Source organism: Ochotona princeps, chromosome 17 (assembly GCF_030435755.1).
Source record: "Ochotona princeps isolate mOchPri1 chromosome 17, mOchPri1.hap1, whole genome shotgun sequence".
NCBI lineage: Eukaryota > Metazoa > Chordata > Mammalia > Lagomorpha > Ochotonidae > Ochotona > Ochotona princeps.
Window position 1 is genome coordinate 8,468,938 of NC_080848.1, and position 24,334 is coordinate 8,493,271.

Genomic DNA, 24,334 nt, shown 5'->3' on the forward strand with positions numbered 1-24,334 from the left:
CCGCCTCCCAGGGTGCTCCTCAGCAGAACACAAGACTGGAAGCAAAGGCGGGACTCTCTCCCAGGTACTCAGGTCAGGATTCAGGCAGCCCAAGTAGCAGCTTAGCTAACTGTGCCACAACTACCCAACTTCCAACCGAAGCTTCCCATTAATGCATACCCCAGAAGGCAGCAGACAATGGCTCAAGTAATTGGGTCCCTGCCACCCATGTGGGAGCCTGGCTGACATTTCCAACGCCTGGTCCTGACCTAGACCAACCCCAACTGTTAACATTTAGCATTTGAGGACTATAAATATATTCTATATTCATGCTGAAATGTTAAGTTTTGCTAGAGGTACAAAGATGAACAAGACATTCCTTTGCCTACCGTTTGTCAGGAGGAATGAGACAAGTGCCTAAATTATTGTAACTGGGACTATGGCCAGATCAATGGAAGAAACTGGAGCTATGCTGGACCTGGAGGAAGGATGGGAAAATGTTCAAAGAGGAACTTCCAGGGGAGGTCAGCCCTGGCGGCCAGGATGGGTTACTGGAAATGCAAATGGGGACAAAGGAAATTTTGAGGTGAAGGAGCAACAGGATACAGGGAGGGAAGTGTGGGAACATTAAGCACGGAACTGGGGTGCAAGGGAAATGCTGACAGGACACTATGGAGTCAAAGAGGCCATCTCAGGGAACACGAACAAAATCCGGACTGGAGTTCCTGATCCATGAGAACCTCCTGAGGACTTTGTTAGACGGACACACAGTCTTGGAGCTCTGCATGGGATGGTCAACTTGACAATGAACCTGGAATGAAGAGAGTCAAAGAGCCAGGTCACGCCTGTCAGTTAAGAGTATAATCCAATGTCTTGGTAAGAGTGTCAAGCTCAGGCACAAACATCAGAAAGAAAAAGGAAAATTGGAAAGGAAGAGCTACTGAATTCGGGAATGATTGAGAAGGAAAAGAAAGCAAGGTTTATCCATGCTTTGCAGCTGGGAAAACTCTGGAATGAACGGTGAGCTCTGTGGTTTTGGAGAACACACAGTTACCAACTTCCCTTCCAATCCTATGCCAGCCACCCCACATTCACAGCCATCAGAGAATATCGTGTCTCTCTTTGTTTTGTCTAATACCAAAATTATTCCACAAGGGCCTGACCCCAACTTCCCAGGAACACACAAATATAACAAACACATCTCTGCCCTAAAACTAAGTGGGAAGTCTTATTCTGTCCTTTCTATTTCGCTAAAACAAGGAAATGCAGACAGCAAGGGAGTTTTCAGACCTGAAGCCATGGGTCAAAGACTGGGAGTGTTGGGAGCCAGGCCAAACCTCTAAAAAGGCTCTGGATCCTTCCGGAACCTTCCGTCTGAGTCACAGCTGTCTCCGCTCCTCGCCCGAGGCACTCACAGCACTTGGCAAGTTCATGCTGTTCCCCCTAGCAACTCCACCCTTTGGGATCCCACAAGGGACCAGGCATGGACTGACACCCTCCACACACTCTGCTCCCTGAATTCCAGGAAGCAGAAGAGGACCCAGGCCCCCCACTTAGCCCATCTGAGTGCCCGCTGCAGGCCCTGTACCTCTCCTTACTCAGCAGACTCCTGCTCCCACGCCCCAGTCAGACCCGCCCAAGGATCTCTCTCTAATGCCTACATCACTTGGTCTCTGCTTGCTATGCACACCCAAAGACCATAGGGACAAGCTACAGCAAGGTCCCAAGGCCTGTGACTGATCTGTAACCATGCAGACCTGCCAAAGCAAGCAGATGGCGCTAAAGCAGCAGTGTGACACAGATATCTTTCCTTGTTTCTGGAATGTTCCACAGCATTCTTCTCTGGCTTGCAATGATGACTGTTTCGAATTATCCAGGAGACCAGTGCTTTTGAAAACTCATCCACCCGAGCTCTAGCCTCACAAACAGTAAAAATAACAGCTAAAAATAACAACCAAGGGATAAGGTCCCTGCCACACACGTGGGAGATGTGGGTTGAGTTCCTGGCTCCTGGCATTGCCTTGGCCTAGGGCATTTGAGGTATGAACCAGCACACCGTAAGATTCTCTCTCTTGCACTCTCTCTCCTCTCTTGACCTCTGAAATAAAATGAAATAAAAAGAGCAACCATTCTTGGAGGTCTAATCTTTAGCTGGATACTACTGCAGTTAAATTGTTTTTAAATATTTATTTTATGTATTTGAAGGGTAGACCAACAAAGAGACAGAGAGAGATCCACCCACTGGCTCACTTCCCTAATGCTGAGAACAGCGGGGCCTGGCCAAAGCCAGGAGCCTGTGACTCCAGCGGGGCCTCCAGGTGGGTGGCAGGGACTTCGACACTGGAATCACTACCTATTGTCTGTCTCCCAGGAAGCCAGGTTCAAACGCAGAATGGGGACTTGAACCCAGGCACTTGGATATGGGATGTGAGTGTCCCCAGCAGTGCCTTAACCCCCTGCACTGAGTTCTCATGGCCTTTAATGAGGTCATTGCAAGGATCCTCATTCTCCATGCTGGGTAAACTGAGGCTCATAGGGCTTAAAGCATCTCGAAGGTCATTGCTTTGCCCTCCGTGTGGCTAAGACCACAGGTCTGGTGCACAGAGCTAAAAGCCAAGGTCACCCCACTGGGAAGAGGCCCAGGCAGGTCTCTGTAACACAAACTCCATGGACTTTCTCCTGATTGTACTCCCGATTGGGTCTTGTCCAATCACTGTGCACTCTGTGACACGCTCACCTCATTCCAGCAGAGGTCAAGCTGTGTGTCTGTCATCACTGTCGTCACAGCCACACCTTGTGCCTGCCTTTGGGATGTTTCTTCTTGATTGGGGGAAGATAAACAGAAGGCGCTTGCTGGAGCTGGGAGTACTTGAGATGGTCCCTGGAGGAGCTGTGTGGGGGAGGACCAGCATCAAGACTGAATCTCGGGAAGGTTCCCAAGACAAAGATGTAGTGGGGGGGGGGGGGGAGAGAGGGAGCGGAGGAGAGAGAGGGAGGGAGGGAGGGAGGGAGGGAGGGAGGGAGAAAGGAAGAGAGAGATAGAGAGAGAGACCAGTGATTCTAGTTCAGTGTGGAGATGAAACAAGGGTTTAATTAAACACTGACAACAAAGACTCTTAGGAAGGGGACCTGTCATTTGGATTCTGGGGAAGTTGTCCACGGCCATGCCACCCTGAACGCGCCCAATCTCGTCTGATTCTGGGGAAGTGGTGCTGCTTGTTTACGAATCCAAGTCCCTAGAGAGAATGTGCACATAATGATCTTACCCACTTTCCTGTAGCCCTTGACCCTTTGTGCCCTGATCAACTATGTAAAGATTATCAAAATAAAATAATAAGTTAAAAAAAAGAATCAACATCCTTAATAATTATGGACATGGGGAATGATTTTTCACTTTTGCCTGGACGCTGTGGGTCTCAGAAAGATGGCAGGCTCCCTTCCCCATGGTACGGGCTGTGTAACACAGGCGCTGACACCGGCTTGTAGAATCCATGATCCAAGGCACCTGACAGCCAGCCAGTCCTGACAGCAAGAGGGAGAGAGTGTGTTTTGTTCAGATATCTGAGAAGTCCGGCATCCAGACACTAAAGGATGCCACTGGGCACATGTGCTGGGTTGTTTCCAGTCCTCTGCTTTCTTCACGTTGAGCTTGCTGGCAGCCAGCAGCCCCACATTTATGGGTTTCTTGGAGCTGAGAGTCCCAGGAAAAGAGAATTGCTCTTCTCAGGTAGTCCCTGAGAAGTTTCTAGAAATCCTCGGATTGGGACCACTTGGGGCATTGGCAAATGCCTGAACTAACCCCTGGAGCCAAAGGGATGGGAGAATTGCAATTTACAGTTGTTAAGTCACAAACCACCTAGGTGGTCGTGCCAGGTCAAGGAGACACAGTGTATAAAGTAAAGAGGAAATGTTTAAAGTAAAATATGAAGGCTACTTCTCAACAGGGTGGGGAGACATTTCTTCTGCCAAGGGCCATTTGGGTATTTCTAACATCATTTGTGAGCCATAGAAGATTATCAACTTAAAAGCTAGTCTGCTCTAGATGTATTGCATCTCAAGTCCCACCTGCAGTTGCTTTGTGCAGCACCAGACCCAGGTTTTCACTGGCCTTATGAGGACCACGGGTCAGATGCATCCCACCCCAAGCCAGGCCTGCCATCACCGAATTTGTAAGTCAGTGCCTGACTTGCACCCTAGCTTCCAAACCAGCTTCCTAAAAGGCAGCAGGTGAATGGTCCGAGTACTTGGGGTTCTGTCTTTCCTGTGGGAGACCCTGACTGAGTTCCTAGCTTCTGGCTTCAACCTGGTCTAGCCCTGACTGTTACCAGCATTTGAGTAGTGAACCAAGGATGGAAAATCTTTTCTTTTTTTTAAGATTTATTTTTATTTTTATTTTTATTGGAAAGTCATATATATACAGAGAGGAGGAGAGATAGAAAGGAAGATCTTCCATCCGATGATTCACTCCCCAAGTGATCGCAATGGCCAGTACTGTGCTGATCCAAAGCCAGGAGCCAGGAACTTCCTCCAGGTCTCCCACGTGGGTGCAGTGTCCCAAGGCTTTGGGCCGTCCTCTCCTGCTTTCCAGGCCACAAGCAGGGAGCTGGATGGGAAGTGGAGCAGCCGGGATTAGAACTGGCTCCCATACGGGATCCCGGCGCATTCAAGGCGAGGACTTCAGCCACTAGGCCATGCCGCCAGACCCCAAGGATGGAAAATCTTTGCCTCTCTCCTTTTCTCTTTTTCACCCCTTAAAGCCAATTAATTAGTTAATTAAAACTTTTAAGAGAGCAATAAGTGGAACTAGTCCTACTAGCTGTTAAACTATTTTATAAAGAAATCTAAAAAGGGGCCAGCATTAAGCTCCACCTGCAACACAGGCATTCTGTATGGATCCTGGCTCAAGATGTGGCTGCTCCACTTCTGATCTGGTTCCCTGCTAATATGCCTGAAAAAGCAGCAGAGGATGGCCCAAACGGTTGGATCCTGGACCAATGTGAGAGACCTGAAGGAAGTTTAAAGTTCCTGGCTTAGCCCTGTCCGCTGAAGCCATCTGGGGAGTGAACCAACAGAAGGCAGATCTCACTCTGTCTCTCCCTCTGTCTCCATAACTTTGCCTTTCAAATAGATTTTAAAAAGAAAAAGCTGAAGAATTCCAAACAGTATCATACTGAAGAATGGGTCAGAGAGAACAAGCAACAAAAAGCAGATGCCAGAACTAGACCCAAATCAATAAATCTTTTTTAAAACTAGATTCCAGAGTAGGCGTTTGGCACAGCAGCTGACACACCGGTCGGGATACCAGTCGGGATTCCGGTCCCATGTCTAAGTACCTGGAGTCAGGCATCAATTCTGCTGCCATTTGGGCAGTGGGTTAGTAAATATGAGATCCTGTTCTCTGTCACTGTACTTTTTCAAAGAAATTAAGTAAATAAATAAAAGGTTAAGAAAAGAAACAGAGCCAAATATAAATGGAAGTTTGTCATAGGATAATACTTCACACCCATAAGATTAACAGATGGATTGTTTAATGAATGACATGCAAAGAACTGGCTGGTCATCTGGGAGAAAAAAGGACAAGCTCACGTTGAGACCTTTAACCTAGGCAAAGCTCAGATTTAGCAGTTATTTAAATGGAAGAAAAAAATGAAGCCACCGTGCTTTGGTTTCTTTTTATATCCTTGTAATTTCAAAATGAGACAACTCTTTCTAAGAAGTCAAAGCCACAAGGAAAAGATGCAATATTTCAAACTTATACAAATAAACATTTTTTGCATGAGGAAAAAAAAAATCACCAAAAGATTCACAACAAACTGGGGCAAGTTATTCACAAGTCATACAGAAATTGAGTCATTTCTTCAACGTAGAAAAGCGATGGGAGAAGGACTAACCACCCAGTACTAACACGGGCAAGAGATGCAAACACATTTGAACAAGAATAGACATGTAACTTCAAATATACCAAGTTGCAGGCATTTGCCTACCAGTTAAGAGCCAGCCTGGTTCTCTCACATATCACAGACTGCAGTACCTGCATTCAAGTCATCATTCCATTCCTGATTGCAGCTTTCTGCTGGCATACAACCTGGGGTACAGCAGGTGGTACCAAGCATACAGGGCTCGACTACCTGGGCACTGAGTTCCCAGCTCCTGCCTGTTGCATGCGTTTGGGGAGTGAACCAGCAGAGGGAGAGCTCCGACTGTCTCTGTATCTTTGTCTTTTAAATGAATAGAGTGGGCACTTGGTACATCAGTTAAGATGCAGACATTCTGTATTGGGGTGCCTGTGTCCTAGTTCTTCCTGCTATGGCACACTTTGGGTGGGCAGCAAGCCATGGTTCAAATACCTGAGTCTATATACCACACAGTGTAAGTGACTGAGTTCTAGGCTCCCAGCTTCAACCTCTCCCGGGCCTGGTTCAGTCCCTGCTATAACAGACGTTTGAGAGCAAACCAGCATGTGGAAAATGTCTCTCTCCCCCACTGTCCCTTCCTCTGCATTTCAAATAAAATATTTGAAAGGATTTTGTTTAAAGCAAAATACAGTGGGGGCCCAGCACAGTAGCCTAGTGGCTAAAGTCATCACCTTGCTTGCACTGGGATCCCATATGTACTCTGGTTCGTGTCCCAGCTGCTCCACTTTTCATCCAGCTCCCTGCTTGTGGCCTGGAAAAGCAGATAAGGATGGCCCAAAGCCTTGGGACTCTGTACCCACGTGGGAGATCCGGAAGAAGCTCCTGGCTTTGAATCAGCTCAGCTCTACTTACCACAGCCACTTAGGGAGTGAACCACTGGATGGAAAATCTTTTCTCTGTTTTCTCCTTCTCTCTGGAAATATGCCTTTCCAATAAAAATAAATAAACCTTTATGGAAAATAAAAATGATAAAAAATAAATTTTAAAAAACCACACTGTTCGCACAATTAGACTGAATAAGATCAAACGTGAGTACTGTGGAGAACAAGAGTGCAGGAACATGGCCTCATACCAGTGCCTGGAGGGCAAGAGGCCAGGCTCAGCAGAGAGCGGTTGTAGTATCTGCAACATCAGCCCACCCACAGCCCTCAAAGGACTCTATCCCACAAATGCACTCCCACATTTAGGAAACACCCCCATACCATGAAACATCATAATAACATTTGTCAGGACAAAAGACCTCAACGGAGAATTTCACCAGGTCTTAGTGCATTCGGGCTGCTACAACAGACTACCGTAAGACTGGACAGCTTACGAAAGAGCAGAGCTTTGTGTTCTGCTGCCTGGAGGCCGGGTGGTCCATGATGGGAGCACCGCCAGCAGGCTTGGTGTCTGCGGAGCACTTGTCTCCCGTTCGTAGACAGCCATCTTCTCACAATGTCCTCCTGCGCTGGAGGCCCAAGCGAGCTCTGCAGGTGTCTCAAGCCTCAGCATTGAGTGCCCAGCTCCTGCCTGTTGCAGGCACTTGGGGAGTGAACCAGCCTCACTCGTGAGGTCTTTGCTGAAGGGCTTCCCAAAGATTTCTTCATAGGAAGGTAGGGAAGCAAACATTTAGATCATTCAGGTTGTCACCCGTTAATTCTGTGATTTCCATGCACGGGAAAATTACGTGGTCTTTAAAAATGAGTCTTCCAGGTGTCAAATTGGAAAAGTCATCAAAACCTACTGACAAGATAATTAGATTCCATGCCGGGGTGGATTTTATAGAACGCATGTGGGAGACGCAGGTGAGGCAGCATTTGGCCCAGCGGTTAAGATGCTGGACAGACACTCAGGCCCCAGAGCAGAGATCCTGCTTTTGGAATCCCTTACAAGTTGCCAACTCTAGTTGCTTGCTCATAAAGACCCTTGAATGGCTCAAGTAACTGGGCTCTCACCACCCACGTGGGAGACCAGTGTCACTAGCCCAGCTGCGGCTGCTGTTGAGTTTTGCTGAGTGAACCAACGGATAGAAACAAGTTTCTCTCCCCTCTTTCTCTGGGTCTGTCTGCCTGTCAAATCAACGCCTTAAAAACTAAAGTTTATCAACAAGAAAAATAATGGTGGAAATCAACAACGAAAGCAGCTTGTCTAAAAGAGGTGCCGTTCGTTTTAGAAAACAATTTGTGAAGCAAACGCAAGCAGAAAGCAGCATGATCCACCCTCAAACTCACGTGGCTTAGACAGCTCAGGTTTTATTTGTATCGATGGAAGCGGCAGCCATCAGCATTCTGTTTTGCTTTTGTCTTGAGAAACAAACTCTGCTTTAACCAAAAAAAAAAAAAAAAATCAGCATTTTCTTAGCTGATAATGCCACTACAGACACAAATACATTTTATACATCCATTTAAAATAGCATGATTTTTACTGTTGTCACAATGAGCTACTGTCTTAGATTTTTTTCCCCCTTATGCATAACAAGCAAGAGAGAAAACCTTTTTATACCTACAAGTACACAGCGATCATCAAAGAACAGGCCAGTGATGTGGTGGAAATCAGCCCTCCCAAGGCAGGGGGAAAAGCTCGGGTTTGTAATATTTGCTCATTCCTGTGGTGTCAATATGCCCACCATAGCTGCCTGTCCATGCCCACGGTAGCCGTGCCCCTGCTGGCCGCCCCTGAGGAAGCAGAGGGCAAGCCAGAGAAGTTGATGAGAGAGGCTCCCCAGACTATGACAGCAAAAAACGGGAAGGGCGCCCAGAAGAGCACCCCAGAGCCACGGGTTCCCTCGCCGCCCCTAACAGTCACTGTGATTGAGCTAAGCAGCGGTCTGCTCCCGTCCAGAAGTTGCATCCATTTGCCACATTTGCTTTTGGCTTTGGATGCTGTGTCCCCAGCTGCGGTTGTAGCTGGAATCCATTAGCTCTCAGCCCCACTTCAGAAAACTCCACCTCCTCCCCAAACCCTGCCTGGCTAGTGTAGTGGTTCCTCCTGATCCTGCCTAACTGGTTTGCTGAACTGACCCGGTTCAGGGTGACTGACTTAGCTAATGACTTCCCACTCTTCCCAGCAGACTCCCAGGGGAACTGCCCACTTCCTTAGCTCAGCATCCTTAGCTCCGGAGCAGCCTTGGGAACCAGAGTCTGGCCTGCATTGGTTTTGTTTTTAAGTGAAAATAAGCACTCAGAGTAAGGAAAGGCTGGTTGGAGGCTACAGATCCGGTCAACAATTTGGCCTTTCTCTTGATTTTCATATAATGCTGGGTTTGAAGTAGTTTAACAAAAATGGCTCCTTTGTCCAGGCGGGGATAGCAGGTGGCTGGATTGATGGAGCGGCTATTGATCTTCAAGGGCAAATGAGGCAGGCTACAGTTCCTTTAACTCAGTCCCAAGCTGGAAGGATACCTGCTCTCCAGATCTGACCGTAACGGGGTGTTCCTCAGCCCGTCTCTTCAGTTCGTCCAGGGTCCAGCAGCACCTGCCCCATCCTTTGGTTCAAACACGATGATCCTTTAGGGAGCAGTGCAGTTGCTGCTTCCCCCGTCCACAGTCCTGTGTCTACTTCATCATCCAGCATCCTTCCCTTCTCCAGTCCTCAGGCGTTGCCATGTGAACCACATGCCTGGCAGTTGATTTACAGCGGCCTTATATTTTGCTCTAATTATTTCAGAGACATGCCACCTGTCTCCCAACCTAGATGCAATGTTGCAAAATGGCAGGGCCGTGTTTTTGCATTTTGATTTCGATCTTGGCTTTTGGCTTCGGAGCAGGGTGGCTGATGAATTGTTCGTTTCCTCGATGACGCACCAATTCAGCTTCAAGCCCACTGAGGTCCCTATTCTCCATTCTTTCCATTCTCACCTATTACTTCGCAACTCCTCAACACATGAAATATTAATAGACACAATACCAAGGATGCAGATTTGGGGCAGGGGAGTGCACGCGGAGGCTGTGGCACAGATCGAACAAGGCCCAACCTGCCTCTTTCCTTCCCAGAGCGTGCGAGTTGCGGATGGATTGCATGTGCCTCTTTGCTGGGAGGACGCGGGAGGGAGAAGGCAGGCAGGACTGCTTCCCTCCCCCACGGTACCCCAAACACAGCTTAAAGCCTGGCACATACCAGCACTGAGTGAAAGGAGTGTGTGGAAGGCAGAGGAGGCACTCCAGCAGGTGTCTGCTACTGCTTCCTCCAATTAAAAAAAGGGAAAAACTAACAAAAACAAACTCCCGGGCTCTTTCAGACGACACAAGATATACAGGGAGCAGATGAACCTCACCTCGTCCGAGCCCCCGCTGCAGCTGCGACTCGAGGCCAGCTGGGTCCAATTCCACCTGGGCATCAACAGCCGCGGGCTCTACTCTCCATCCAGTCGTGTGGTCAGCGACCTCCTACACGACATGAGGCACTTCCCCACCATCAGCGCCGGTGCGGTTGGTTCCTGGAGTCAGGCAAGGGAGGCTGAGCTTTCCCAAAAGAGGCTGGCTGGACCGCGTTGGGCCAGAGGGAGGATGGAGGATTGTGGCTCTATTCCCTTTGAAAGAGATCTTGTAACTCTAACCTCATCAAGATTTCATTACCAGAAGCACTGGAGGGGTTCTGCTCCCTTGGAGAAGGGCGACTCCTACTGTTCATCGTTGAGTTTCTTTTTGAGCCGGGAGGCGTGTCCTGTCTCACACAGGACCACAGGCACCATGATGCTATGGTTGCCATTTCACAGATGGAAAAGCTGAGATTCAGAGATAGGAGATAACTTGCTGAAGGAGCCAGGGAGGAGGCTGGGACTCAAGTCTCCACATCTGTGCCCGGAAGTGGTATGAGTGTGTGCGCTGACACAGCAAATTCTTAGCAAGGAAGAAACTGGAATTGGTCTCCCATTCTTGGTCTCCTAGACCTGTTGCAAAGTCCACCCAAGGACTGGAGTGTGGGCCCCGGGTTGGAGCTGAGTGGGAGGCTGCACCCACCTTGGGCTACAGGAGAGCTGCTAGCAAAGGGTTAAAGGCCCAGGTGACATTCCAGTCGCCCACCCTAGTGAGTGAAAATTGAGGGTGCCGGTGTGGTTGGCTCCCCTACGGCCAGGGCTGGGAGAACTCATTGCCTCTCTCCTCCTTCACAGATTACAGTCAGGATGAGAAAGCCTTGCTGGGGGCCTGTGACTGCACCCAAAGTAAGTGTCCTCACCCTCACCTGCTTCCAGCACCTCACCATCACAGCATTAGTTCCCAGTGGGGTCCTGGCCAGGAATTGAAGATGGAAAAGAACTGCTCTATTCTGCCTAATCTCTGGGATTTCACGCTTCCTCCTCTGAGCCCTTCTCCCAACCCCCCACCTCCACCCCACCCAGCAGCAGTACAAAAAGCAAAGACATGTATAGGGCACACTAACACACCCCATCAGCAGAAGCTGCTGGTCCGGGCACCCCAAGGAACTTCTTAGAAATGGGTAAATCCAATCTCCACACTGATTTTCTGACTCAACAATCTGGATTTTAACATGAAGTAGTGAGTGCCATTTCAAATTGAAGAAACAATTGTGTACAAGACAGTAGTTCTGCAAGGCCAGGAACACCGGGGAAGCTTTTATTAGCATCACCTCCCCAGGTGAGGCCCAGGCATCTGTGGTTTTTAAATACTGTACAGTTCTAATGCAGCTTGAATCCCTCAGGGACAAATGATTAATAGAATCAAAAAGGAAGGCGAGTGTAGCCAAGTTCCCTGCTGGGGACACTGTGAACCGGTTACAGGTGGCCCTGGACACTGAGACCCCCCAGCAGGCCACCTGTAGCCACAATTAGCCTCCATTTGTTTACCTCTGTTTTGTTGGACATGGGAAACGTTTCTGCAAGTGACACGATGTATCAGAGGTGTGAAAGATAAAAGTCTAGAGGGCCCTGCATCCCTTTTCCTTTCGCTAAACACCTGCTATGTACTATGCCACAGAACACAAAGCAAGGCAGGACTTGCTAAGGGACAGAGCAGGATGAGGCCAGTGAGGTGACCCAGATGAAAATAGTTCTCTTTTATATATATATATGTGTGTTATTTATTTATATGAGAAGCAGAGAGAGCCACAACAGCTAGGCAAAACCAAGAGATGGGAGCTCAGTCCAGACCTCCCCAAAGGGACCCGATACTTGAACCCTCACTGGTGCCTCTCAGGATGGGCATTAGCAGGGAGCTGGAAGACCAACGCTGGATACCTAATCCATGTGCTGTGTGTGTCCCAAGCGCTGGGCTAAATGCCTTCCCCACCCTCTGCCAAGATGTCAGGAGGCAGTACTCACCACACCCAAGGTCCCAGCCCAGGTGCGCTTGGCTGGCAAGATAAGCTAGTCTGCAAAGCCATAACCAGGGTCTTCCAAGGGTACAGTGAAAACACAATGTTCCTGGGGGTTTTCGTTAAGCATCTTTCTGGGGAAACTTGCACCATTTGCCTGGATACTGGCAGAAGAGAATACTATCTTGAACCCCTGGCCACACACTCCTTGGTCTGACCCCACGGCCTTGACCCCGCAGGCTTTGAGAAGGGAATCCACTCTGATTCCAGCTTCCTGTTCATGTGTACCCAGTGTGGCTGGCTTCGGGACATGGCTCCCTGCCATACATGGGGAGACCTGGGTGGAGTTCCCGGCTCCTGGCTTTGGTCCGGCCCAGTCCCAGATGTTGTGGGCATTTGGGGAGTAGCCTGGCTGACGCAGAATCTTCCTCCATCTCTGTGTCCAAACCCCTCTCTCTCTCTCACTTTTCTCTCACACACAATGACAAAAATGGGAAGCCATAAAGAAATTGTACCCCAATAACATGTGTAAGTATTACATGTTCATTCAAGCAACATAAGTTGGGAGAGGAGAAAGGAAGGGAGTTAGCTGGGCTTATGGAGGCTAACGTGCCCCTCTACCTCCTCACAGTTGTGAAACCCAGTGGGGTCCACCTCAAGCTGGTGCTGCGGTTCTCGGACTTTGGGAAGGCCATGTTCAAACCCATGAGGTAAGAGCGCCTTCCTCACCACCACGCCCACCGGGGCCACCTTGGGGTGAGTCTTCACTTGGGACCACTCAGAGTCCAACTTCCTGCCCACCCATGGCAGGTGGCGGGGCCGACCAAAAGGACCCCGAATAGTGCCGTAGCCCCTGAACTACTCTGGCAAAAGCACTTGCTGAAGAAAGAGTTGGAGGGGACGGGCTGCACGTTGGATTCGCCGGGGCAACCTTCAATAATCCTGCTGGCCACGTTCCACCCGCACAAGGTACCCCGGTGGCCCTGCAATCAGTCCCTCCCCTGGCCCATTTTTCTGATGTACGAATCAGTTTCTTGATCAATTTAAATACATAACCTCCCAAAGATGAACACTGAGACAATCAAATGTGTGCTTATGGTTGTTGATTCTCAAAAATCTCATCAAAAATTAAGTGACATACAGATTTACACACGCAGCTTCCCCACCACCAACTCTCATACTTCACATGCTAAAACATTTTTGACCTTGGATACCATGTCCACATCAAGTCTTGAGTTAATTTCAAAGTCTCCACTCCTCCCCACCGCTCCATCACCACCAGCCACCTGTTTTACTAGCAGCTCCAGCAGGTCCTAAAGCCAGCACCCAGCAAAGTCACTGTGGGTCCCCGCGTCTTCCCCAAACAAGACAGAGGGGCTAAGAGGGGCCGTCATCCTCTGAGAAACAAAACAAGACCATCTGGGCAGTTTCCAGAGACCCGGTATTTTCTGTTCAGGCGTAAAGAGGACTAAAACCAACCCCTACTCCCTCGTGGTGCTGTCCAGCGGGAGCTATGCGGAGTGCAGGGGAGGTTCGGCAGCAGGCGGCAGGACCCAGCAGACAGCAGCCTAAGTTTTCATTCAGGAGTGCAGCGTGCGCCTAAGGGAGCGCTGGTTATAGAGAGACTGTGTAGAGAATGTGGATGCAGAGAGCGCCAAGCTCAGAAGCCTGGCAATGCTGAGGAGTCTGCAGATTCAACACGACTGCCCGGGTGCCCGAGTCGAGTGCCAGGCACATCCACAGTCCCTGTTGTTGAGAACGGTGCTGCATGGAAGAGCTGCTGTTTTGTTTGGCAGTGCCAGGAAAGGCAAGGCCACGGGAATTGTGGGTATTTCAATTATTGGAAAGTCAAGTCCATCACCTCTAGGCCTGGTTGTTCCCGCCACCAGCCACTTCCTCGGGGACAGCTGCAGGGCCACCAGCAGCCAGAGCTGTGAGTGACGTCACTTGTCCACTTCTTGGGCCATCACAGGGTTGAATCTCCCGTTTTCTCAAATGTAGTTCCAGATCAAGATGATGTCACCGTAAAATGTGCTTCTTGAAAAATCATGCTTTTCCTGACATGCTTGTTTTCTTATCTGTAACTTAAAGTGGACAGCACTTTTTTCCTCCTTGTCTAAAGAGGGTAACATAGAAACCTATCTTTGGGAAATATACCTTGTGAGCTTAATTACAGGTTACTCTTTAAATGCAATACACGAGGAGGCGGAAGTAATCATTTCCCAAAGTAGAAGCATGGAAGTGAAGCAGAAATTTTTCCAATTTAAAATCTCTTCTATCACGTGCCTTGCAAAATGAGGAAATGATGGGTTTTGAAAGCCCTAAGAGAGGTCTGAAAGAGTATATTCAAAGGAACTCCAGAAAGTTCGTGAAAAGGAGAAGGCAAAAGTTGATTTGGGTGCAAAGAAATGTTGCATTTCATACGCAGGAGCTTTGTGTCACAGCATGCATTGCTTGTGCACTTTTTGCTGAGCCCTTTTATGGATTTCAAACTTTTCTTGCCCCCAACTATCATTTCTCACTGCATCTTCCTTGAACATGATGTGTCATATCCCTGTGGATGGAACGCGGGACTCAGAGCGAGATGGGGGACATGTCTGGTGGTTCAGGCTCAGGGGCACGCAGCAACGCTCTAAGGGGGAGGCCCGAGTGAGGCAGGCTGCGCTCTCCACGTGGCTGCGGCTCTGAAAATAGAACCTGTGCTTTGGGCAGGCACCTCACTGTGGTTTCCGGGACCAGCCTGTGTTTTCCGGCAAAGTGTGCATCCGCACCTCAACGGCCAGTGCTATTTACCGACAGGTTTCTGCCACGTGATGTTTATTTACACTTGGAGTTGTTTTTGTAAATCCTCCTAACCATCCCACGTGGTGGGTTATAAAATTAGTCCAGATCCGTATTCTTGTGTGTTTGTCAAGACAAAAGGCAACCCAAGTCAGCCCATGACAGTGATCAGGAAACACCGTCCTGAAGTATGCACGCATGTGTGTGCGCACACACACACACATACAGAGACGACCCCGTGCACACCTGGGCAGGCTGGCGCTTTCCAGGAAGCCATTCGAGTTGAGCCTGCACATAAATCAGCATCTGCTACTGTAGCCTCTGGCAACCCTCTCTGGCTGGGCCCACTCTTGCCACCCAGCTGACCCTGCACAGACGGTCCCATGTTGTATGCCCAAGTCATGCTAAGATCCAGAGCTCAGCTGTTCCCTAAGCCTCGGTCACAGGGAATCGCATCCCCAGGGCACTTTGCCATGATGCAATCCCGGCAGGCTCACGCCCTACTCTTGTCGGGCCTTGGGCATCGGTCTGCCTGAGTTCTGGTCCTGCTAAGCAGTCTCTCCTGTCCACATGGGCAGAGCCTCTGTGTGTGCTTCTGCCCTCGCAACAGCTGGATTTCCACTGTCACCCCAACAGCGGACACTGGGCTGGCCGAGAGCCCGGGGAGCCAAGCAGCGCTCTGGGCGTGGGCTGCGGCACTGCTGTGGATGCGAACAATGTCAGCACCACCCCACCAGGCCCAACAGCTCTGGTCTTGGGCTCGCAGCTGAGGTCTGAGTCCAGGTGCTGACTCCTTCTTCCTTCCAGACAGCAGCGAGATGAAGAGACGCCCGCAGACTTCTTCTATTTCATTGACTTTCAGAGACACAACGCCGAGATTGCAGCGTTCCACCTAGACAGGTAGGGTCCGGCCCCACGGGGAGGACGTCCACTCAAAGCACCGGCACCGGGGAGGCGTGCTGGACAGCCGTCCAGGAGGAAGCTCCCTGGCATCTGCTCCTTCTGGCTTCCCACTTTTTAAAAATCCCTAAGTTTATTGTTTTGAGAGAGACCGAGTGCGCATACGCTAGAGTGTGTAAATATCACAGATCCACTGGCTCACTCCCCAGATGCTCTCAACAGCCAAAGCTGGGTAAGGTGCAGGGCAAGAGCCTGAAAACTCCATCCAGGCCTCCCACATGGATGGCAAGGACCCAAGCACTTAAGAAATCAGCTGTTGCCTCCCAGGGTGTATGTCAGTAGGAAGCTGGAATTGGAAGCTGAGCAAGGACTTGAACCTGGGAACTCCGACATGGGATGCATCTTCACCACAGTGCCAAACACCTGCCCCTCACTTGCCATCCTCTTCCTACTCCAGTGTGGTCCTCCTAACCCAATCTTCCCATCCCATCCCATGGAACTCAACCATAGCATCTCAATGTAATAAGAACCATTATTTTATGAAGAATACTAACCCTGCCCTGCCGCTCAGGGTGCCAGCTTGGGCTTGGCATTGCCTGATCTGATAATGAGAAGGCACCTGCTCCCATTGGTGCAAGGGGTCTTCAGGTGAGTTGATTAGCAGGTGAAACCACATCCCTCAACAAATTAGCACCTCCCACATGCTCAGTCTCAGCTGCTCCAAGTGCAGACTGTAAGCTTTCCAGAAACGGAGGGTCTCGGCCTCAACCTAGACCCATTCAATCAGCGCCTATGCGTGAACAGGATCCCCACGCACCTCAACGCAAAGGAGTGTGGACCTACCCCACATCGTGGGTGGTGAGAAGCCCAGGAGGCTTAATGGGGGAAGGATTCCTCCTCCACCTTGCTAGTCCTAGGCCTGCCCTGGGCACTCCTGGTCCCACACAGTGCAGGAAATCTCTATCAGGGCCATCCTGCTGGGCAGCCAGGAATGCCAGCCAGTTGCCAGTGTGCTTCAGCCTCGGTGAGGGTCCTCTCCTCCCCCCCCATCCCACTCTCTGACTGTGCCCCAAAATGCCAACAAGGGTCCCTCTCTTTCAGGATCCTGGACTTCCGGCGAGTACCACCAACTGTGGGGAGGCTGGTCAATGTCACCAAGGAAATACTAGAGGTGACCAAGAATGAGATTCTGCAGAGTGTATTCTTCGTCTCTCCAGGTAACAGTCCCGGGCAGGGAGGACCTGGTGAGGCCACATGGCCAATGTCAGGTACGTGCAGCAGTGGTCTAACCACTGCCAGGAGCAGGTGCACTGCTGGATGGGCAGATGCAGACATCACACACTCCCAGCCTGGTATGCCTGAAGATCACACCAGAGGAACTGTGGATGGGGTAAGGCTGCGAGAGCTGACCAGCCTGTTGGGGGACCAAACCTACAGAGCTGGCCTCTGTGCACTCAGGCATCAGCCCACCCAGAGCAATGAAGAATGTTTTCATTGTATGGCCAGGAGGCAGAGCGCCAGGTCCCAACCTTTCTCTGTTCCACGTGAGAGTTGGCTGGCAGCACCCAACTAGCCCCACTTCTGGAAAAGGCAATGTTCCCTCCTCTGCCTTTTCCCAAGGTGTTGAGTTCGGGATTTCTCAGGGCAGGAAGATGGCGCACCTCCAAGCCCGATCTCCCTCTCATGCCTCTCCCATCTCCTCTCGCACCCTCCAGCCAGCAACGTGTGCTTCTTCGCCAAGTGTCCGTACATGTGCAAGACCGAGTACGCCGTCTGTGGCAACCCGCACCTGCTGGAGGGCTCCCTCTCTGCCTTCCTGCCGTCCCTCAACCTGGCCCCCAGGCTGTCTGTACCCAACCCCTGGATCCGCTCCTACACGCTGGCAGGAAAAGAGGAGTGAGTTGGTCCCCTGGCCACGATACTGTGCCCACGGCCCTGCGAGTGCAGTCCTTGAGAGTGGCCATGGTCCCTAGACCCAAGAACTGTAGCTGGCCTGGCCTTGGGACCCCGGAAGCTGCCTCAATGTACTTTTGCCTCCCTGTCATATGGACATATTTGAAAACTGGTGGCAGGAGGCTCAGCTGAGCAGCACTCAGCAGCCCACCCCTGGAAAAGGCAATGCTCCCGCCTGCTGCCTCTGCCCAACCCCCATCCCCAGTGGATCTCCTGGGACAGAAAGATGGCACACCCCCCATGCCTTTTTGCCCTTATTCCGCTCCCGTCCCCTCTCCCAACCTCCAGCCAGCAGCGTGTGCTTCTTGGGGCAGTTCTCCCATGGCCTCCTTTCATACTGATGCTGGAACGAAGTAGCCTGGATTGAATCTCTTTGTTTAGTTCACACAAAGTGCTGATGAATCAGGACATAGATACAGGCTGCCTCCTAAAGCAGCTCAGCGGTCTGTAACGGCAGCCAAAGCAGCAGACCACGAATACACAGTCCCCTCAGAGGAAGAGCCTGTGGGTCAGGTCACTGGCTCCCCTGAGCAAGACCCCTTGCTCAGCCCCAGGGCCTGGCCCACTTTAGGACCCATCGCAGGTCCTTAGTAAAGGTGATTGGACAAACCGGCAAGTGGTAAGAATAATAAGCAAGGAAGAACTTCGGGAGAAAGTGACAGATGCTAAAGGGTTTTGTGAGGGTCCAGGAAGAGCCATTCCCTCCGAAGAACACGAACTAGAAACATCAGTGGAGGATGTCCTGGGACGGGGACTGTGGTGCATTCCTCCCACCATCCTGTGGCCTCCCCTCTGGCACATGGTACCCAAGCCATCAGGTCAATGCCAACAAACTGAGAATTCCAGAAACTTCTCCCCACATGGATTTTACAGCCATCCATGTGACCCTGCCCAGGGTCCTCCCAAATGATCCAGCATGCTCAGAGACTGTCCCGAGTCGAGGCATGTTCAGGGGGGTGGGGATGCAGGGATGGGCCTCCGACTCCTTGTTGTCTTGGCGTTCCCAGCCCAGGACTTCTTTCACCCCAGGTGGGAGCTCAACCCTCGCTACTGTGACACAGTGAAGCAGATCTACCCCTACAACGGCAGCAGGCGGCTGCTCAACATCATCGACATGGCCATCTTCGACTTCCTGATAGGTAGGTCCTGGTGCTCGGGGCACCTGGTGGAAGTTGGCTCCCCTCTTGGCCTGGGACTCTCCTTGACTTGAGTGCAAAGTCACAAACTGGCTTATGAGGACAGCCTACAACTCCCACAAGGGCCCTGTTTTGGGGAACCAGAGGCAATCGTTAGGGGTCAACATTTATAAGGCAAACACCCTCGCCTGCCACAAAGCTTGAGTGAGACGAAATCATTCATCTGACTGACAGGGACCAGGAGAATGGAGATTTAGGCTTGCAGACCTGAGCGGCCAAGCCCAAGCCAGCCTTGGGAGAGGAGCAGTTACGGAGGCAAAGGTGGCCAGCACACGCCTCCACTGCCCTCCACACTCAGTGTCCAAGAGAACCAAGACACACTTCTGCCTGTTAGAATCCCTGGCCAGGAGCCGAACGCCTCAGATCACAGAGCACTCCTTCAGGGTTGGCTGCTTAGCTATCATCCCTGGGGCACAGGCAGCCTGTGGTTAAGGCTCTGACTCCTGTCATGGAACTGCTCGTTTAGCCTCCCTCCCTCCCTCCCTCCCCAGAAAGGGCTCGGGAGGGTGGGAGGACCTGCATGCTGGCCCAGGCTCTCATGCCCTGCCCCGCTTCCACAGGCAATATGGATCGCCACCATTATGAGATGTTCACCAAATTCGGGGACGATGGCTTCCTTATTCACCTTGACAATGCCAGAGGGTGAGTGCCGCCCAGCAACCAACACTGTTGGCACCAGCCACACCCTAAGGGGGGACAGAACCGAGGCCTATGGCCCTCCCGTTTGTGTTGCCTCCTTCTTGCCTTTTTGTCCTCATCATTGCTGAGTGCCACCTGACTTCCCGCAAGTGAGGCAGGTGGAAGCCGTCTGTATGTTTTGGTTCCCCAGCGCACACTTCCAGAGGCTCACAGCTGGCCCTGCGAGGCTGCCGTTTGCCTCTTTGGAAAGGTTTTTATGACCCTACAGAGGTGGGCTGGAGAAGCAGCTGCCACAATCTCTTAGTCCCTGGCATTTTACCCCAATCACGGATTCAAAAACAAAGAGCTGTGGCAGAGAAGCAGCAATAACAAAGGCACATGAATGATGCTGCCTGGCACCACGCAGACGCACATCTCTCCCCTCAGGTTTGGCCGACACTCCCACGATGAGCTGTCCATCCTCGCGCCTCTCTCCCAGTGCTGCATGTGAGTGTCCAGCGCGCAGGTAACAGGGCAGGGGCAGCTGTGGCCTCCAGCCTGCTTGGCAGACAAACTTGGACGCCTGCAGGCAGTTTTCACCAGTCTGGACGTGCCTGGTGGTGGTTTGATGGGAAGGAACCTTTTCGCTTATGACTCAGCGCTCTGCAGGTGGCATCTACCCTCCTCCAGAGTGGGACAAATTAGGATGTCATCTTTTAAGCCCTCAATCACTACCTTTTCTCTTGAACCTGCTCAGAACCTTACCCGCTCCTGCAGGGCCAGACAAGCCCTGACCTTGTAAGGCAGACCTTAGTAAAGCAGACTTCTGCTCTGCCCAGCCTTAATGAGCTCAGCAGTGTGACTGCCTGGTCCTAATTAAAGCCCCAGAAGCCATTCAGATGGCACTAAGGCCTTTGCCTAGCCACTACTCTGGAGGACATGGGCCCTCCTCCTCCCTGTCTTTCCAGCGTCTTGACCAGGTGATCAAGCTGTCAGCCTGCCCACATGCACTATTCACAGCTAGTTACAAACAGGTACTTCCCACTCGGCAGGAGCACTGGGTTTCCTTCCAACAGGAGGCTGGAAGGCCAAGGACGGACAGTCTTCACCAACACCTTGAATTCCCTGAAACAGTCTCTCCTCCCTCGCTCCTAAGCTGGATGAGCAATAGTGCTGTGTCAGACAGAAGCCAGACCACTCAGCTGCTGACATACCTGAGCAGAAACCAGAAGTCTTGTAGTGGTGATCGGGGCCACCCTGTTTGCATCCCCGTAATCTGAGCACCTGACACAGAGGCTGGTGGTACCCAGGGCTTCTGAGATAGCAGACAGCCTCATCCGCTCACCTACCAGAAATACTTCCTGTCCGCCTGATTATCTTTTTGAAAGACTGGTGTCACTTCAGCTTTGATTCCCTTAGCCATGTCCGGGAAAACACCCGGCACCACCAGATGACCCTGTCACTGTTACAAATGGCCCAGCAGGGAGGGTCCTGCCTAATGACAGCAAAGAACTGCTCAACACTGGATGTCACCTATCCATTCCCTCCCCTCCCTGACTCCCAGGTGAATGGCCTTGAGAAGTGGCACGAGCCTCATGCAGCTGCAGGGAATTCTGTCCTTTACATTTGCTTATTTGGCGCTGCCTTTGTCTTCTCAGGATAAAGAGGAAAACACTTCTGCACCTGCAGCTGCTTGCCCAGGCCGACTACAGACTCAGTGACGTCATGCGAGAGTCGCTGCTAGACGACCAGCTTGCCCCCATCCTCACAGAACCCCACCTGCTCGCCCTGGACCGCAGACTCCAAACCATCCTAAAGACAGTGGAGCAGTGTGTCGAGGCCCATGGAGAGCAGAATGTCATAGCCGACAGCCCAGCCGAACAATCAGCCTGAGGCTCTGGCCAGGCAAATTTGGCAAGCTAAGGGCTGAAGCCAAATTTCAGAAATCCACCTGAAGCCAGTGGTGGCCCCCAGGGTGCACTTCCTTGAGGAAGTTATCTCTCAATGCTGGGACTCAAGTCACAAACTCAGGAAGGAGGTAGGGCATGGTCTGAAACAGCACGTGGGAGCACTGAACTTGACCTTCGCTCCTTGGTGCACTACTTCCACAGCAACTTGCCAGGGCTCCACCTTTCCCAGAAATCCTTCATTTCATCAAGGGTGCAGGCTGTCTCCTAAACAACTTGGAGGTCTGGATACGGGTCAAACTTGGAGAGTTCAATTCCCAGGAGAGGTTTTAACTGCATCTAATCAAATAAAAGGACATCACGTGGACACCTGCCCGTCTCCTCCATCTTCCTCCTCCTGACTTGTTACCATTTAAAACTTCCTTCACAGCATGACACAAATGACACCAACCTGCTCCTTCACTGGAGTGACTAACAAACCAGCAAAACCCCCTGATTTCATCAGACCAGCTTCTCTTTAATAACCACGGTGAGATGGGACTAGAGAAAGCTGGATGAGGACAAGGGCTAGAAAAGTCACCCAAGGCATCCCCACAGTATTCAGGACAGCTACTGGGACAAGGCAAGGTGAATCCTCTAAGGACGGGGATCAGGGCCCACTACCGCTTCCAATCAAGCTTCCTGCTGATGCGCACTCCGGGAGGAGTCCTGGATGGAGCTCCTGGCTCCTGGTTTCAGCTTGGCCCATTCTGGGGAACATACATTTTCAAACAAACCAATATATATATATATTTTTAATAAATACATACTTCTCACCTACTCTGCTCCCCCCAGTCCTGGTACACAGTCCTGGAACACAGTGTCTCTGGGATAACACCACCACCACTGACTGTTTACCTGTGCAAGGTGCTTTAGTCATGTTAGGAAGTTAGAAATCTAGCCTATGTGTGCATGAGGGGCCTCAGGGCAAGTTTCTTTAGAAAGGAATCTAAGGGCTTGGCGGCGTGGCCTAGTGGCTAAGGTCCTCGCCTTGATCCCATATGGCCACTGGTTCTAATCCCGGCAGCTCCACTTCCTCTCTATCCCTCCTCCTCTCAGTATATCTGACTTTGTAATAAAAATAAAATAAATCTTTAAAAAAAAAAAAAGAAAAGAAAGGAATCTAATCATGCTTCAGAAGCAGCCCCAAATTTCACACTACAAAACCCTGTGCGCACCCCTGGTAACTCGACAGGTGCTCTCAGCCTCCCTCCCTCCCTTAGAAAACCCAGTGTGAAAGTAAACTAGGCATTCCAGCTGAGACTGTCTGGAGAGGGGCCCTACTCCATTACACCTTGCTGCCCGGGCCCAGAGCAATAGCTTAGTGGCTCAATCCTTGTCTTGAATGCATCAGGATCCCAGATGGGCACTGGTTTGTGTCACAGCTGCTCCACTTCCCTCCCATCCAGCTCCCTGCTTGTGGCCTGGGAAAGCAGTAGAGGACGGCCCAAAGCCTTGGGACCCTGTACCCACATGGGAGACCCAGAGGAGGTTCCTGGCTCCTGGCTTTGGATTGGCTCAGCTCCAGCCTTGCAGCCATTTGGAGGAGTGAACCAGTGGATGAGGCAGATTTTCCTGTCTCTCCTCCTTTCTGATAAAAAAAATGTAATTTTTCTTGGGATCACCGTTGTGGCACAGCACGTAAAACAGCTGGCTGTGATGCCAGGGCGCATTTTCAAAATAAATTATTTTTAAAACAACTCTACATGAAAATGTTTCATGTGACTACTGACAGCAAACTGAAAATGAAAGGGAAATGTGCAGTACGTACGCGGGGACACGGTCTGGCAAAGTCCATCGGCCTCCCATAGCGTCAGGAAGCCAATTCAGTCTGAAGACTGAAAAATACCATTAATTCCTTTGCATGCGGTAATTACACATTCTTAAAAGTCACAGACACAAAATTAGCAAACATTGGAGTACAATGTACAGGGAAAATACAAGATGGAAGGTTCATGAAGGCCTGGGGGCCCAGAGTCACATTTCCATCAACCAATCAATACATCACCTTGCTTTACATCCCTGCATAGATACCTTAAATCACTGAGATGCATGATCAGTAATAAACTGACGGCGTAACTCAGGCCTGGATGAAACTAACATGTACGTTTCTCACCTTCAACACGTCACCACCTTCTCACGCGTGCTACGGACAGTCAGCACTTCGGCAGTATAACCGAGGCCTTTTAAATAGCAACATCACTGACAGCACAAAACGGGGGGAAGTGGCACTGAGACCAGCCTCCGCAAGGACATGCACTCACTGTAAGGCACTGTAGGCCTCAGGTCTCCCCTTCCCTGCTCTCGCCTGCCAAGGACTGACAAAGGGCGGGGCGCGGCGAAGCGGTGACGACACAGCTACAGATTTTTAAACAACGAAGTTACTTGAGCAACACGGAGCTTTTCACAGAACAAAATTAAATTACTCCTATGGTTTTGAGGCAGAGCTATGATGAAGTCAGAGCTCAGAAGTTACGTAACAGGGCCCAGCAGCGTGGCCTAGTGGCTAAAGTCCTCGCCTTGAACATGCCGGGATCCCATATGAACGCGGGTTCTAATCCCGGCTGCTCCACTTCCCATCCAGCTCCCTGCTTGTGGCCTGGGAAAGCAGTTGAGGACGGCCCAAAGCCTTGGGACTCTGCACCCGTGTGGGAGACCTGGAGGAGGTTCCAGGTTCCTGGCTTTGGATCGGCGCAGCACTGGCCGTTGCGGCTCACTTGGGGAGTGAATCATCGAATGGAAGACCTTCCTCTCTGTCTCTCCTCCTCTATGTATATCCGCCTTTCCAATAAAA

General features: G+C 50.9%; 1 protein-coding gene across 1 annotated transcript in view; it reads left to right on the plus strand.

Moving 5' to 3' along the window:
* Positions 1–21,514, plus strand: part of FAM20A (FAM20A golgi associated secretory pathway pseudokinase) — a 49,376-nt gene extending 27,862 nt beyond the window's left edge. The window contains exons 2-11 of the mRNA XM_004593073.4: positions 10,114–10,298; positions 10,987–11,037; positions 12,778–12,856; positions 15,735–15,827; positions 16,929–17,044; positions 17,543–17,723; positions 18,810–18,919; positions 19,537–19,618; positions 20,042–20,101; positions 21,253–21,514. Coding sequence (XP_004593130.3) covers positions 10,114–10,298; positions 10,987–11,037; positions 12,778–12,856; positions 15,735–15,827; positions 16,929–17,044; positions 17,543–17,723; positions 18,810–18,919; positions 19,537–19,618; positions 20,042–20,101; positions 21,253–21,487 — 1,192 coding nt within the window. The 3' untranslated portion in view covers positions 21,488–21,514. The remainder of the gene's footprint in view (positions 1–10,113; positions 10,299–10,986; positions 11,038–12,777; positions 12,857–15,734; positions 15,828–16,928; positions 17,045–17,542; positions 17,724–18,809; positions 18,920–19,536; positions 19,619–20,041; positions 20,102–21,252) is intronic.
* Positions 21,515–24,334: the final 2,820 nt, after the last annotated feature.